The 13,483-nt window shown below is 46.1% G+C and overlaps 1 protein-coding gene across 2 annotated transcripts in view; it reads left to right on the top strand.

Annotated features, from left to right (window-relative positions):
* The window catches only part of rasef2 (RAS and EF-hand domain containing 2), a 101,462-nt gene that overhangs the window by 70,020 nt on the left and 17,959 nt on the right, over window positions 1-13,483 (top strand). The window contains exons 10-12 of one of the 2 annotated variants that reach the window (XM_078241517.1): window positions 824-897; window positions 2,850-3,018; window positions 11,821-11,940. In XM_078241517.1, the coding sequence (XP_078097643.1) occupies window positions 824-897; window positions 2,850-3,018; window positions 11,821-11,940 (363 nt within the window). Of the gene's footprint in view, window positions 1-823; window positions 916-2,849; window positions 3,019-11,820; window positions 11,941-13,483 lie in introns of both variants that reach the window. The other variant, XM_078241518.1, reaches the window with a different exon arrangement.

Below are 13,483 nucleotides of genomic sequence, written 5' to 3'. Positions count from 1 at the left end.
GTTGTATGTACGTTTCTCTCCCTGAATTTTTAGGATGCTTGGGATTCGGTCTCTGTCATCTAAAGGGACTTTGAGAGCCTCGCTGCCATTTTATACTCAAATGAGCATTGAAGGAAGACCACTGCCCCTCAGTTGGAAGTAAATCAAATTGGCCTGCAGCTCTTCAGTCTCTCCAGCAACAGTGCTACAGTGGTCGGATGAGGCATTGCATGGAGCTGCAAGAGCCTAAGTCCTGGGAACTGGAGGCCTAAGTAACTATCAGGGATCACTGGGCAGGGAGGATAGTGAAGGCCTGGAGGGGCATTAAGGGGCCCATGTGGGTGATGGGGCATAGACCAGGGGAGGGAGGTCCAGAGGTCACCAGGCCTCTGATGGAGGTGCCTCTCCCCACCCCCAACCCATTCCTTCCTGCACAAGATCAAACTTTCTTTATGTCTGGCTTAGCTTCCTGAGCTGTCAACCACCTGCCAGCGTAAACATTGAGGCTGGGCAGGAAATGGTGATTAGCTGGCCACTCGAGGGCATTATTTGGAGAAAGAGTGGGCTTCCTGTCTGAGGCCCTGCCCACCTCAGCATAAAATGGCTGCAGGGCAGGCGGGAACCCTGAGTGAACCCAGTTTCGCGCTCCCCCACCCCACTGCACACCACCTCCAAACCCAACAGTGGGGGATGGAGCATAAAATTCTGGCAGTTGGTACAATTCATCTAAAGGCTGGGAGAAAAGAATAACTGCATCATTGTCCAAATATTGAAAACTGTTATTGCTGGGTGACTTGTCACCTCAATAAGAAATGTTTTCTGAAGCATATCTTTATGATTACAGTACATCTTAAATGGATTGGTCCCAGAAAGAGGAGTGAAGCCAGAAGTACAAAATGGAATACCTGGCTGCTACAAGTATGTCTACAGAGATCGGCATTATCTAAATAAGAACATTGGAAATATTGGACCAGCCACAGCAGCACTATCAACCTCATTCAAAAAAATGGGTTAATGACCTGGGGTTTATCCTTCTTCAGAACTGAAGGATAAGCAAGCCTCTTTGCAGAGTGCGATACGGAATGAAGTTTAACAGGTGTCCCAGTCATTGAATGGCAGGGTGAATGAGCAGTGAACTCCTTCATATAGTTGTTGGCTCCTGTCACTTGATGTAAAATGTCACCCCAGCAAGTCACTTGGTGGCACAGTGGTTAGCACTGCTGCCTCACAGCACCAGGGACCGGGGTTCGATTCCGGCCTTGGGTCACTGTGTGGAGTCTGCACGTTCTCCCCATGTCTGCATGGGTTTCCTCCGGGTGCTCCGGTTTCCGCCCACAGTCCAAACGGCTTGCGGGTTAGGTGCATTGCCCATGCTAAATTCTCCCTCCGTGTACCCGAACAGGCGGCGGACTGTGGCTACTGGGAGATTTTCACAGTAACTTCATTGCAGTGTCAATGTAAGCCTACTTGTGACACAAATAAATAACAATGTGAAGAGATCCAATAAAGGTTGGGGGGAGTGTGGGAGAGGGGGGATAAATTTGTTTACTCAGTGTTAGGTTGATTGGCCATGGTAAATGGCCCATAGTGTCGGGGGAACTAGCAGGGTAAATACATGGGGTTAGGGGGATAGGGCCTGGCTGGGTTGGTGCAAACTTGTCGGGCTGAATGGCCTCCTTCTGCACTGTAAGGATTCCATGATTCAGTGTGATTCGACTGTGGAACTCACTGACACAGGAAATGGTTGAGACAATTGGTTTAGATGTTTTCTTAGTGGAAACTAGAGGGGCGATTCTCCCAAAAGTGCCGAATTGGTGGGAAAACTGTTCTAGATCACGACTGTTTTCTCAGTTCAGCTTCTCACTCGAATCTCCGCACTCTGCACTGCAGAGGTCCCAATCGTGAATCTCATTTTAAAAATCCAGGGGGGCGGGGCCGATTCACACTGGAGTTTGACAGTTCTGGAACTCTGCGCATGCGCAGTGGTCCCGATCTGTCAGTCTCCCCATTTGCTGGCCATCCTGGGGGACCCCCGCAGTGCTGCCCTCCCCACACCAATTCCCGGGCCAGCCTTGAGATCCCCCCCCCACCCCCCATTCCCATCCTGGAGCGCCCCGATGCCCAGCCTGCCCCAATCGCTGCCCTCCCTCCATTCCAGATCGATCGTCATGCAGAGTGGCAGCGGGACCCCCACCGATCGCCCCTAGGCCCTGTCCCCTTGGCACTGTCCGATGCCCAGTGTGCAGTACCAAGGTGCCCCCTGGGCATGGGCACTTTGCCCCTTGGGCAGTGCCACAGGCTGGCACTGCCAGGGTGCCCATGCCCAGGGGGCCCCCGATTGCCCCTCCCTTCATTCTGGCAGCATCTCCTGCCAGTTCCCCGAATGTGGGGAGCTCCTCTAAACTCCGCCAGAATGCAGTACTCTTGGCGGGGTAGGAGATTCAATCAGGACCGGCAAGTTCCCGATAATGACATTTAAAATACATTAAAAAAAGATTCAAAGTACTTGCCTGTCTTCCTGCCGCTTTCCAGCGTGGTCTGGTCTCCGACTGTTCTCCGCTTCTGAGAGATGCGCACCCGTTCCCGGCACATGCACAAATCCCGGATCAAGGTCGGTGACGCGCATCTCCCACCCTGACCTGCCAGAAAAGTTGCGGATCAGAATGGGAGAATCTCCCCCTAGATGAGTAAGTGAGAGAAAAAGGGATAAAAGGATAGGCTGAAAGGATGAGGTGAGGTAGATTAGGTGGACAGAGACTCTGATCGAGTATTAGGCTGGGTGAACTAATGCTTGTTTCTGTGCTGTATATTGTTTATAATTACATGTACAGTGTTTGAAATGGTAAAAGCATTTATGCTCATAAATCCAGGCAGAGAATATCTGAAGTGGCAAGCTGGGCAGACCGATACCTGGACAGTGGAGTATCCACATCTCAAGACATGGTGGATTATTCCTCAGATGATTATGACAGTGAAGGAAGCAACGATTCTCATGAAACGATGCATTACAGCTATTCAAATGTGGCATCAGATGCTGAGGTGAGTCCATTTAGAGACGGTATAGAACATGGAACATAGAAAAGCTACAGCACAAACAGGCCCTTCGGCCCACAAGTTGCGCCGAACATGTCCCTACCTACTAGGTTTACCTATAACCTTCTATCTTACTAACTTCCATGAACTTATCCAAAAGTCTTTTAAAAGACCCTATCGAATCCACCTCCACCACCATTACCGGCAGCTGATTCCATGCACCCACCACCCTCTGAGTGAAAAACTTACCCCTAACATCTCCTCTGTACCTACTCCCCAGCAGCCTAAACCTGTGACCTCTTGTGGCAACCATTTCAGCCCTGGGTAAAAGCCTCTGAGAATCCACTCTATCAATACCCCTCAACATCTGATACACCTCTATCAGGTCACCTCTCATCCTTCGCCTCTCCAAGAAGAAAAGACCTAGCTCTCTCAACCTATCCTCATAAGGCATGCCACCTAATCCAGGCAACATCCTTGTAAATCTCCTCTGCATGCTTTCTATGGCTTCCACATCCTTTCTGTAATGAGGCGACCAGAACTGGGCACGGTACTCCAGGTGGGGTCTGACCAGGGTCCTATACAGCTGCAGCATTATCTCCCGATTTCTAAACTCAATTCCTCTATTGATGAAGGCCAGTATTCCATATGCCTTCTTAACCAGAGCCTCTACCTGTGACGCTGCTTTGAGCGTCCTATGAACCCAGAGCCCGAGATCCTTCTGATCTTCCACACTGCCAAGCGTCTTACCCTTAATATTATATTCATTCATCCTATTCAACCTGCCAAAATGAACCACCACACACTTATCTGGGTTGAAGTCCATCTGGTTTCTCGAGTATAGCGGACACTCTGGAGTAACTTTGACAGGGCTTCATAATCTAGCTGCTTTCAAATGATGACGGTTGTGAGAGTGAGTCTTTAATTTACAATTATCACTTGAAACCAGAAGGTGAGTGTTGGAAATTCTTCAATGGAATCTTTTCATTTCCTTTGCACAATGATAGATTCCATGTGGGTTTATCAAAAACAACTTTTAGTTTCTTCTTCTATCCCTTGCTGTCTCCCAGTGTGTCACGGTAAGCATGCTCTGTGACATCGAGGTGTCATGATGTCCTGCCCAAAGGTTTGTGGCATGTTTTTAACTCTCAGCTAATGGCGCCTTCATGGTTAAATAATGGGTTTTGAACAATATATGTTATTGTGAATGGTGGAAGGAAATTTACTATACATGGCAATGGCATTCTAACAGGGATCTGTTAATTTACTGAAGTTAGCTAGCTATTGGATTATTAAACTTTTGTTTTTGGATGACCAAACTTTGGAGATGTTTTGGTGAATCAGCACATTTATTCTGTTCGAGTGTTGATCTATCTAGCCCCCCTCCAGTTCCACGTAGCTTCCACTGTCTGTCACTTAAGTTCATTTCCAATATCTCCCATAAAATGTTAACTGACCACTGCAAAATAATCGATAGCAGTTGTTCCTGATTTCCAAAGGGAAGGGAACTTACTCTGCCCACCCCAATCCAACGCCAAGATCTCCACATCATACAAATGGAAGGGCATTTTATTTCCTTCAGATGAATTCTGAAGTAAACGGTTCAAACAACAAGAACAGTTTGGAGTTGTACAACATTTTTAATGTTGTAAAACTTTAGTTATAGAACATGTACAGAACAGGAACTAGCATCTTACCTTATCCCCATAACTGCGCAATTTAGCATGGCCAATCCATCTAACGTGCACATGGGAAGAAACTGGAGAGCCTGGAGGAACTCGCACTGATGCGGGGAGAACGTGCAGACTCCGCACAGTCACCTGAGGCCGGAATCGAACCCGGGTCCCTGACGCTATGAGGCAGTAGTGTTAACTACCTGTGCCAAGTTTTTGTCATTCCATCATTACCTTTAGGAAAGTAATCTCGCACTGAACCTCCCTGTGAGTTTTATGAGGTTGCTGGATTTGCGCATTAATTGCCCACTTTCTGGGCCAATTCACTACATAGAACATAGAACAGTACAGCACAGAACAGGCCCTTCGGCCCATGATGTTGTGCTGAGCTTTATCTGAAACCAAGATCAAGCTATCCCACTCCCTATCATCCTGGTGTGCTCCATGTGCCTATCCAATAACCGCTTAAATGTTCCTAAAGTGTCTGACTCCACTATCACTGCAGGCAGTCCATTCCACACCCCAACCACTCTCTGCGTAAAGAACCTACCTCTGATATCCTTCCTATATCTCCCACCACGAACCCTATAGTTATGCCCCCTTGTAATAGCTCCATCCACCCGAGGAAATAGTCTTTGAACGTTCACTCTATCTATCCCCTTCATCATTTTATAAACCTCTATTAAGTCTCCCCTCAGCCTCCTCCGCTCCAGAGAGGACAGCCCTCGCTCCCTCAACCTTTCCTCATAAGACCTACCCTCCAAACCAGGCAGCATCCTGGCAAATCTCCTCTGCACTCTTTCCAGCGCTTCCACATCCTTCTTATAGTGAGGTGACCAGAACTGCACACAATATTCCAAATGTGGTCTCACCAAGGTCCTGTACAGTTGCAGCATAACCCCACGGCTCTTAAACTCCAACCCCCTGTTAATAAAAGCTAACACACTATAGGCCTTCTTCACAGCTCTATCCACTTGAGTGGCAACCTTTAGAGATCTGTGGATATGGACCCCAAGATCTCTCTGTTCCTCCACAGTCTTCAGAACCCTACCTTTGACCCTGTAATCCACATTTAAATTAGTCCTACCAAAATGAATCACCTCACATTTATCAGGGTTAAACTCCATTTGCCATTTTTCAGCCCAGCTTTGCATCCTATCTATGTCTCTTTGCAGCCTACAACAGCCCTCCACCTCATCCACTACTCCACCAATCTTGGTGGCATCAGCAAATTTACTGATCCACCCTTCAGCCCCCTCCTCTAAGTCATTAATAAAAATCACAAAGAGCAGAGGACCAAGCACTGATCCCTGTGGCACTCCGCTAGCAACCTGCCTCCAGTCCGAAAATTTTCCATCCACCACCACCCTCTGTCTTTGATCAGACAGCCAGTTACCTATCCAATCTGCCAACTTTCCCTCTATCCCACACCTCCTTACTTTCATCATAAGTCGATCATGCGGGACCTTATCAAACGCCTTACTAAAATCCATGTATATGACATCAACTGCCCTACCTTCATCAACACACTTGGTTACCTCCTCAAAAAATTCAATCAAATTTGTGAGGCACGACTTGCCCTTCACGAATCCGTGCTGACTATCCCGGATTAATCCGCATCTTTCTAAATCCCATCCCTAAGGACCTTTTCCATCAATTTACCAACCACCGAAGTAAGACTAACCGATCTATAATTACCAGGGTCATTTCTATTCCCTTTCTTAAACAGAGGAACAACATTCGCCACTCTCCAGTCCTCTGGCACCATCCTTGAGGACAGTGAGGACCCAAAGATCAAAGCCAAAGGCTCTGCAATCTCATCCTTTGCCTCCCAAAGAATCCTAGGATATATTTCATCAGGCCCAGGGGACTTATCGACCTTCAGTTTATTCAAAACTGCCAGTACATCCTCCCTCCGAACATCTATTTCCTCCAGCCTATTAGCCTGTAACACCTTCTCTTCCTCAAAAACATGGCCCCTCTCCTTGGTGAACACTGAAGAAAAGTATTCATTCATCACCTCGCCTATCTCTACTGACTCCATACACAAGTTCCCACTACTGTCCTTGACCGGCCCTAACCTCACCCTGGTCATTCTTTTATTCCTCACATAAGAGTAAAAAGCCTTGGGGTTTTCCTTGATCCAACCCGCCAAGGACTTCTCATGTCCCCTCCTAGCTCTCCTAAGCCCCTTTTTCAGCCCATTCCTTGCTAACTTGTAACCCTCAATCGAGCCATCTGAACCTTGTTTCCTCATCCCTACATAAGCTTCCCTCTTCCTTTTCACAAGACATTCCACCTCTTTCGTGAACCATGGTTCCCTCACTTGGCCATTTCCTCCCTGCCTGACAGGAACATACCTATCAAGGACACCCAGTTCCTTGAAAAAGTTCCACTTTTCATTAGTGCCTTTCCCTGACAGTTTCTGTTCCCATCTTATGCCCCCTAATTCTTGCCTAATCGCATCATAATTACCTCTCCCCCAATTGTAAACCTTGCCCTGCCGTACGGCCCTATCCCCCTCCATTGCAATAACAAAGACACCCAATTGTGGTCACCATCTCCAAAGTGCTGTCCCACAACCAAATCTAACACTTGGCCCGGTTCATTTCCCAGTACCAAATCTAATGTGGCCTCACCTCTTGTTGGCCTATCCACATATTGTGTCAGGAAACCCTCCTGCGCACACTGCACAAAAACTGCCCCATCCGAACTATTTGACCTACAAAGGTTCCAATCATGAAGTATGAAGTTTCATTCCTTCATGTTGATGGAGATTTTTCCTACAATCGTCACTGCCTCTTGTTTTCTATCTTAGTCCAATATTTCTTTCCCAACTTATTTCTCTTTCCACATCTGGTTTGACATTGAATTAATTCCCGTTAATTTATCCTCTTTCTCAGTCTTTTTATTATTCAAACCGTAAATGTTACTCCATTAAAAATTAACACTCTCTGTCCCGTTATTCAGCAAGGTCTATGATGCTTTTTTTTTTTTAGCCTACAGCAACTAAACAGGGTCAAAAATAAAATCAACTGAAGGGAATGGGAAAAAGGCTAACTAATTGGACTTGTCTTGAGATGTCCCACTCCAGTAAATGAATGCTCCGACATGCACCCAGTGGCTTCATACAAAACCTGTTCAGAATTTTCTATCATGTATTTTACTCTTAAATGCCCTCGGGGATGGGTAATAAATGCTGGCCCAGCCAGCAACATGCCCTAGGAATTAATTTTAAAAATCATAGTAGCAACAAGCTGCACGGATCTGATGCCCCAACATTTGGGCAAATTTCAAGTATGCGGCCTGTTGCTATGTACTGGTTAATCTAATTTTTGGAACCTCGATCTGTATTTTATTTTCCGTAGATTGATTCTGTCAGGAAATATTAACATTTTTCTTATTGAATCTCTCATAACCAACCAGTCTGGGTGACATTTGATTCTAATGAAATGTCAATCTATTGCTTTATATCGTTAGTTGCCTGCTTTGACATTTCCAAATTAACGAACCGCTCCGAGATTAAACTTGTTACTCCACATTCCCCTTTCTGTAAAATTTCACAACACACGTCCGAGGTCACAACCTAGCAACCACAAACCATAAAATTAATAATACAATAATATCCATGTAAACTGGCTCAGCAAAGTTGCCAATAATGTAGGGTGCACTGCCAGCTATAGGCCAGATTTATGATCAGTTTGCATTTGTGGGACCTGGTTATAATGAGCAATTGCTCTTTATTGTTCAGTCTCCAGGTGAACTGAGCACAGGGTGAAGGACACTTGCAGGTAACCGAAACCTGCAATTTTAAACAAAAGTTGCATCGTTTGGCTTTTTACTTCGAATGTAATTATACATTTAGGTTTGGCCCTTGTTCCACAATGAAATCTTGGGAAGATCAAAACCATTACAGTTTTCGATACCTGCCACTAACGTAGTCCCTTATCTCTCTCTCCCTGGCCACTAGCTGAGGCTAAATCAGACTGTTTACAACCTCTGCCTCCCATTTGACCCCGAGCTGGGCATCAAATGGCCAACGTCCATTTCTGCAACGTCACCAATCCCCATCGCTGCCTCCCTTCACCTGCTGCTGAAAACCTTATCCACACCTTCATTATCTCCAGATTCCAATTTCCTCCTGGTTGGCCTTCCCATCTTTCACCCCCTGTAAACCGCAGCTCCTCCCATGCACTGATGCCCATATCCTAACTTGCACCAAGTCCTGTTCATGCATCACCTGTCTCCACCCCAGGACAAATCACTGGCCTACATTGCTGTCCAGTCCAGCAATGTTTGGGTCAAACTCATCCTTGAGTTCAAAGGGAAAGTGATGGCCGAGTGGTATTATTGCCAGACTATTAATCCAGAAACTCAGCTAATGTTCTGGGGACCCGGGTTCAAATCCCGCCATGGCAGTTAGTGGAATTTGAATTCAATTTTTTTTTTAAAAAATCTGGAATTAAGAAATTACTGGTGACCATGAAACCACTGTCGATTGTCAGAAAAACCCATCTGGTTCACTAATGTCCCTTTAGGGAAGGAAATCTGCCGTCCTTACCCGGTCAGGCCCACATGTGACTCTGGAGACACAGCAATGTGGTTGACTCTCAACTGCTCTTGGGGAAACTAGGGATGGGCAATAAATGCTGGCCAGCCAGTGACACCCATGTCCCACGAATTAATTTTTAAAAATTGTTTTTTTTAAAAATCCCTCATTGTTAATGTTGCAAATGCTGTCTGAGTGCATTGTCTAGATGCGATTAAGAGCAACTGATGCTAAAATGGGGAAAAGTTAGGCCTTTTGTGTATAAAACTGTGGTGTAATGGTGAGCGTTCTGGACTTTGAGTCCAGCGATCTGTGTTCAAAATCTCATCGGAAGCAAGATTCTTGTCGTTCCCACCTTTTGTTTAAAACCTGGGGCAGATGAGTGAATTCTGTAGGTGATTCCTGTTCACAGTGGCTTTTCTGCCTTTGAAAACTGTTTCTCGGCCTTTTGGCTAAAATCCAGTGTTGGATCAAGCCCAAAATCAGGGGTGATGACTTTTTCTTGTCGGCTTGGATCTTGGATGTCTCGCCATGAACTGGATTCAATTTGAATTGGTTTTTGGAGCAATGGGGAGATGGATTAAGTCTGTCCACTCTGCGCATCGGCTTTGTAGCTTTAAGAAGGGAATAAAATAAGAAAAAAAGCAGCTGGACTCGACGGTCATCAGCCCGCCCAGTTCCGATTGGTTGGTCAGAGCCCGTCAGCATGATCTTGTCACTGTCAATCACCCACCAGGGATAATGAGTTGATCAAAGGTCATGTTTGGTCTCTGGGACATTCCATTGCCATCCAATTTAACAATCAGTGATCTGGCTGGTTCTTGAGATGAACATCGTTTTTTCTGCTTTAATTACTTTTGTCCGAGTTTCTAATGCTTTATTTGCAATTAGATAGTACTGCTGCCTCTCAGGGCTACGGACCCAGGTTCGATTCTTGGCTTGGGTCACTCTCTCTGCAGACTCTGCACGTTTTCCCCGTGTCTGCTTGGGTTTCCTCCGGGTGCTCCGGTTTCCTGCCACAGTCTGAAAGGTGTGCTGGTTAGGTGCATTGGCCATGCTAAAATTCTCCCTCAGTGTACCCGAACAGGTGCTGGAGTGTGGTGACGAGGGGATTTTCACAGTAACTTCATTACAGTATTAATTTTTTTTGATTTGATTTATTATTGTCACATGTATTGGTATACAATGAAAAGTATTGTTTCTTGGGCATTATATAGACAAAGCATACCATTCATGGAGAAGGAAAGGAGAGAGTGCAGAATATGTAATGTTACAGTCATAGCTAGGGTGTAGAGAAAGATCAACTTAATGCGAGGTAGGTCCATTCAAAACAGACTCGATGGGCCGAAGGCCTCTTTCTGTACTGTAGGGTTTCTATATTCATTTCTATGAAAAGTCTGATGGCAGCAGGGAAGAAGCTGTTCTTGAGTCGGTTGGTACGTGACCTCAGACTTTTGTATCCTTTTCCTGACAGAATGTAAACCTACCTGTGACACTAATAAATAAACTTTTAAACATACTAGTAATTTATATTTTAAAAAGAGAGGTTCCCCCAGTGTGGGGAGAAGGGAAAAATACCCTGGGTTTGTAAACCAAACAGATTAGCTTCAGATTTAGTCTTTACCAGATGCCTGCTCAGCAGATTAACACCATGGCCTCGACTTTCTGTCTCTCTCGCGAACCTCTTTCAGCCTCTCAAACCTCAGAAATCTGTCTTGTTTCAATTCTGACCTCTGGGTAAATATCCAATCTTCACTCCAACGTTAGCAACCACACATTCAGCTGACCACACTGAGTACCAAAATTCCCCCTCTGACTCTCCCGGTGGAATTTTACCGGCACGTCTGCCCGAGTTTTGCATGATCCTGCCCGAGGCTAACGGAGAATGCCATTCTCCGAGCCTCGTCCGGTAAAATTCCAGCCTCCGTGTCTCTCTCTCTCTTTTTTTCCTCCTTTTTTAAGATGTTCATTTGGTCACCCAGCTTAACACCTCTTTGATGTCAAAGTCTATTTGATATCACCTGTTGAGCAGTTTGTCATTTTTACAACCTTGAAGATGGTGTTGTAAACGTAGGTTTTTATTGAACATTTAATTCTGAATAATTTAACCAGGAGTTCTTTGTTGAAGGAGACAAGGAACTGTCGGGGAAAACAGTGGAATTAATGTTCTACCTGTCAGAAAAAATGTGGGGGGGGGGTTATTTTCCCATCCCGCCCACCACGGGAATCGTAGCGGGTTGGGAGCAGACCATGCAAAGGTCCATTGACCTCGGGCGGGGTTTTCTGGGTTTGGGGCGAGTGCGGCCAGAAAATGCCACCTGTGATCTTGTGACAAATAAATGTATCTCTTCCTGCTTTGACAAAGGGTCATCTGGACTCCAAACGTCAGCCGTTTTCTCTCCTCACAGATGCTGCCAGACCTGCTGAGATTTTCCAGCATTTTCTCTTTTGGTTTCAGATTCCAGCATCCGCAGTAATTGGCTTTTATGTAATGTATCTCCTCCGTTCTGCTCTCGATGGGTGTAATAATTACTGTCCACTGGATTGGCGAAAAGCAGGGAATTTATATGGCTGTGTTTCTATTAGATGCCGGAGTTGAGATCGGAGGTGGAAGGAGTGTACGGGAACCGGAGACCATCGCGGCCTGTCAGTCGCTGCAGCTCCACAGCATCTTCCAGGAGGCGTCTGCCTGCATTCTCAACAAAGGTAACATGCAAACAATGACCGACAGGAAAAGACCCACCTTCCTGCCCATTCCACAGAATGCAGTTTTGGTCTCCCTACCTAAAGAAAGAATATGCTTGCCATAGAGGTTCACTAGGCTGACACTGGGGTTGGTGGGACTGTCCTATGAGGAGAGATTGGTTTGACTGGGCCAGTATTCACTGGAGTTTAGAAGACAGAGGAAATCTGATTAGGGAATCTAAAACCAGGCGGGACAGTCTCAGAATACGGGTTAGACCATTTAGGACCATTCGGGGGGGCACAGTGCTTAGCGCTGCTGCCTCACAACGTCCGGGTTCAATTCCAACCTCGGGTCACTGTCTGTGTGGAGTTTGCACATTCTCCCCGTGTCTGCGTGAGTTTCCTCCAGGTGCTCCGGTTTCCTCCCTCAGTCCAAGGGTGTGCGGGTTAGGTTGATTGGCCATGCTAAATTGACTCTAGTGTCAGGGGATTAGCACGGTAAATATGTGGGATTACGGGAATAGGGCCTGGGTGGGATTGTGGTTGGTGCAGACTCAATGGGCCGAATGACCTTCCTCTGCAGTGTAGGGATTCTATGATTCTGTGACTGAGATGAGGAAAAAAATTCTTCAATAACAGGGAAGTAAACCTGTGGAGGCCAAGTCACTGAATGTATTCGAGAAAGAGATCGATAATTGTTTATATTTTAACAGCATCAAGGAGAAAGCAGGATTATGGCATTGAGATAGAGGATCGGCCATGAATGACAGAGAAGACTAGAAGGGCCAAATGGCCTACACCTGCTCCCCGTTTCTATACCTTATCAAACCCAGACAGGAACACTTGATTTTTTAAAAATCCGAGGCTAGTTAGGTGGGGAAAACAAATCCAGGGAAATTCCAGGAGATTGAAACAATTAATTAGACAGTTTCTTATTTTGTCCAAGAATCATTGCTGGGGGACATCCCGAGTAGAACACAAGAAATGGCTGTGACTGAATCAAAAAGCAGGAAGGAAATGTCATGATGCGGTTGGGGGTGGGTGCGGGGGCAGGGGGGGTGTTCTGTGCTCATTGGTATGCAGCTTGCAAATAGTTTATCTTTGATTTATTATTGTCACTTATACTGAGATGCAGTGAAAAGGACTGTCTCTTGCGCCTTATAAACAAATCATACCGTTCATTGAGTAGGAGAGAAGGAGAGTGCAGAATATAGTGTTGCAGTCAGAGCTAGGGTGTAGAGAAGGATCAGCTTGATGTACAATAGGTATATACAGGGCGGGGAGGTGTTGTTCAGCCCCTCAATCCTGCTTCACCATTCAATTTGCTGTTCCATTTACTGGCCACTCCATATCCAGCATTGAAAGATCCAAGTATTTGAATTAATAAGGAGTCTCCGCCTCCTTCAGGTACCATGACCGTGGACTTCCATTCAATTGGATCATGATTTTGTTTGGTGAAGTACTGCAGTGGTTTGCCATTACCTTCTGCAGTATGGCTGACCAGGAAACTCTCCTGCTCCTTAGCGCTTGCCGTCGGGCGTGTTGGGAGGATTTACAAGCTGAT

Source organism: Mustelus asterias, chromosome 24 (genome assembly GCF_964213995.1).
Source record: "Mustelus asterias chromosome 24, sMusAst1.hap1.1, whole genome shotgun sequence".
Classification (NCBI taxonomy): Eukaryota; Metazoa; Chordata; class Chondrichthyes; order Carcharhiniformes; family Triakidae; genus Mustelus; species Mustelus asterias.
This window is presented reverse-complemented; position numbering and strand designations above follow the sequence as displayed.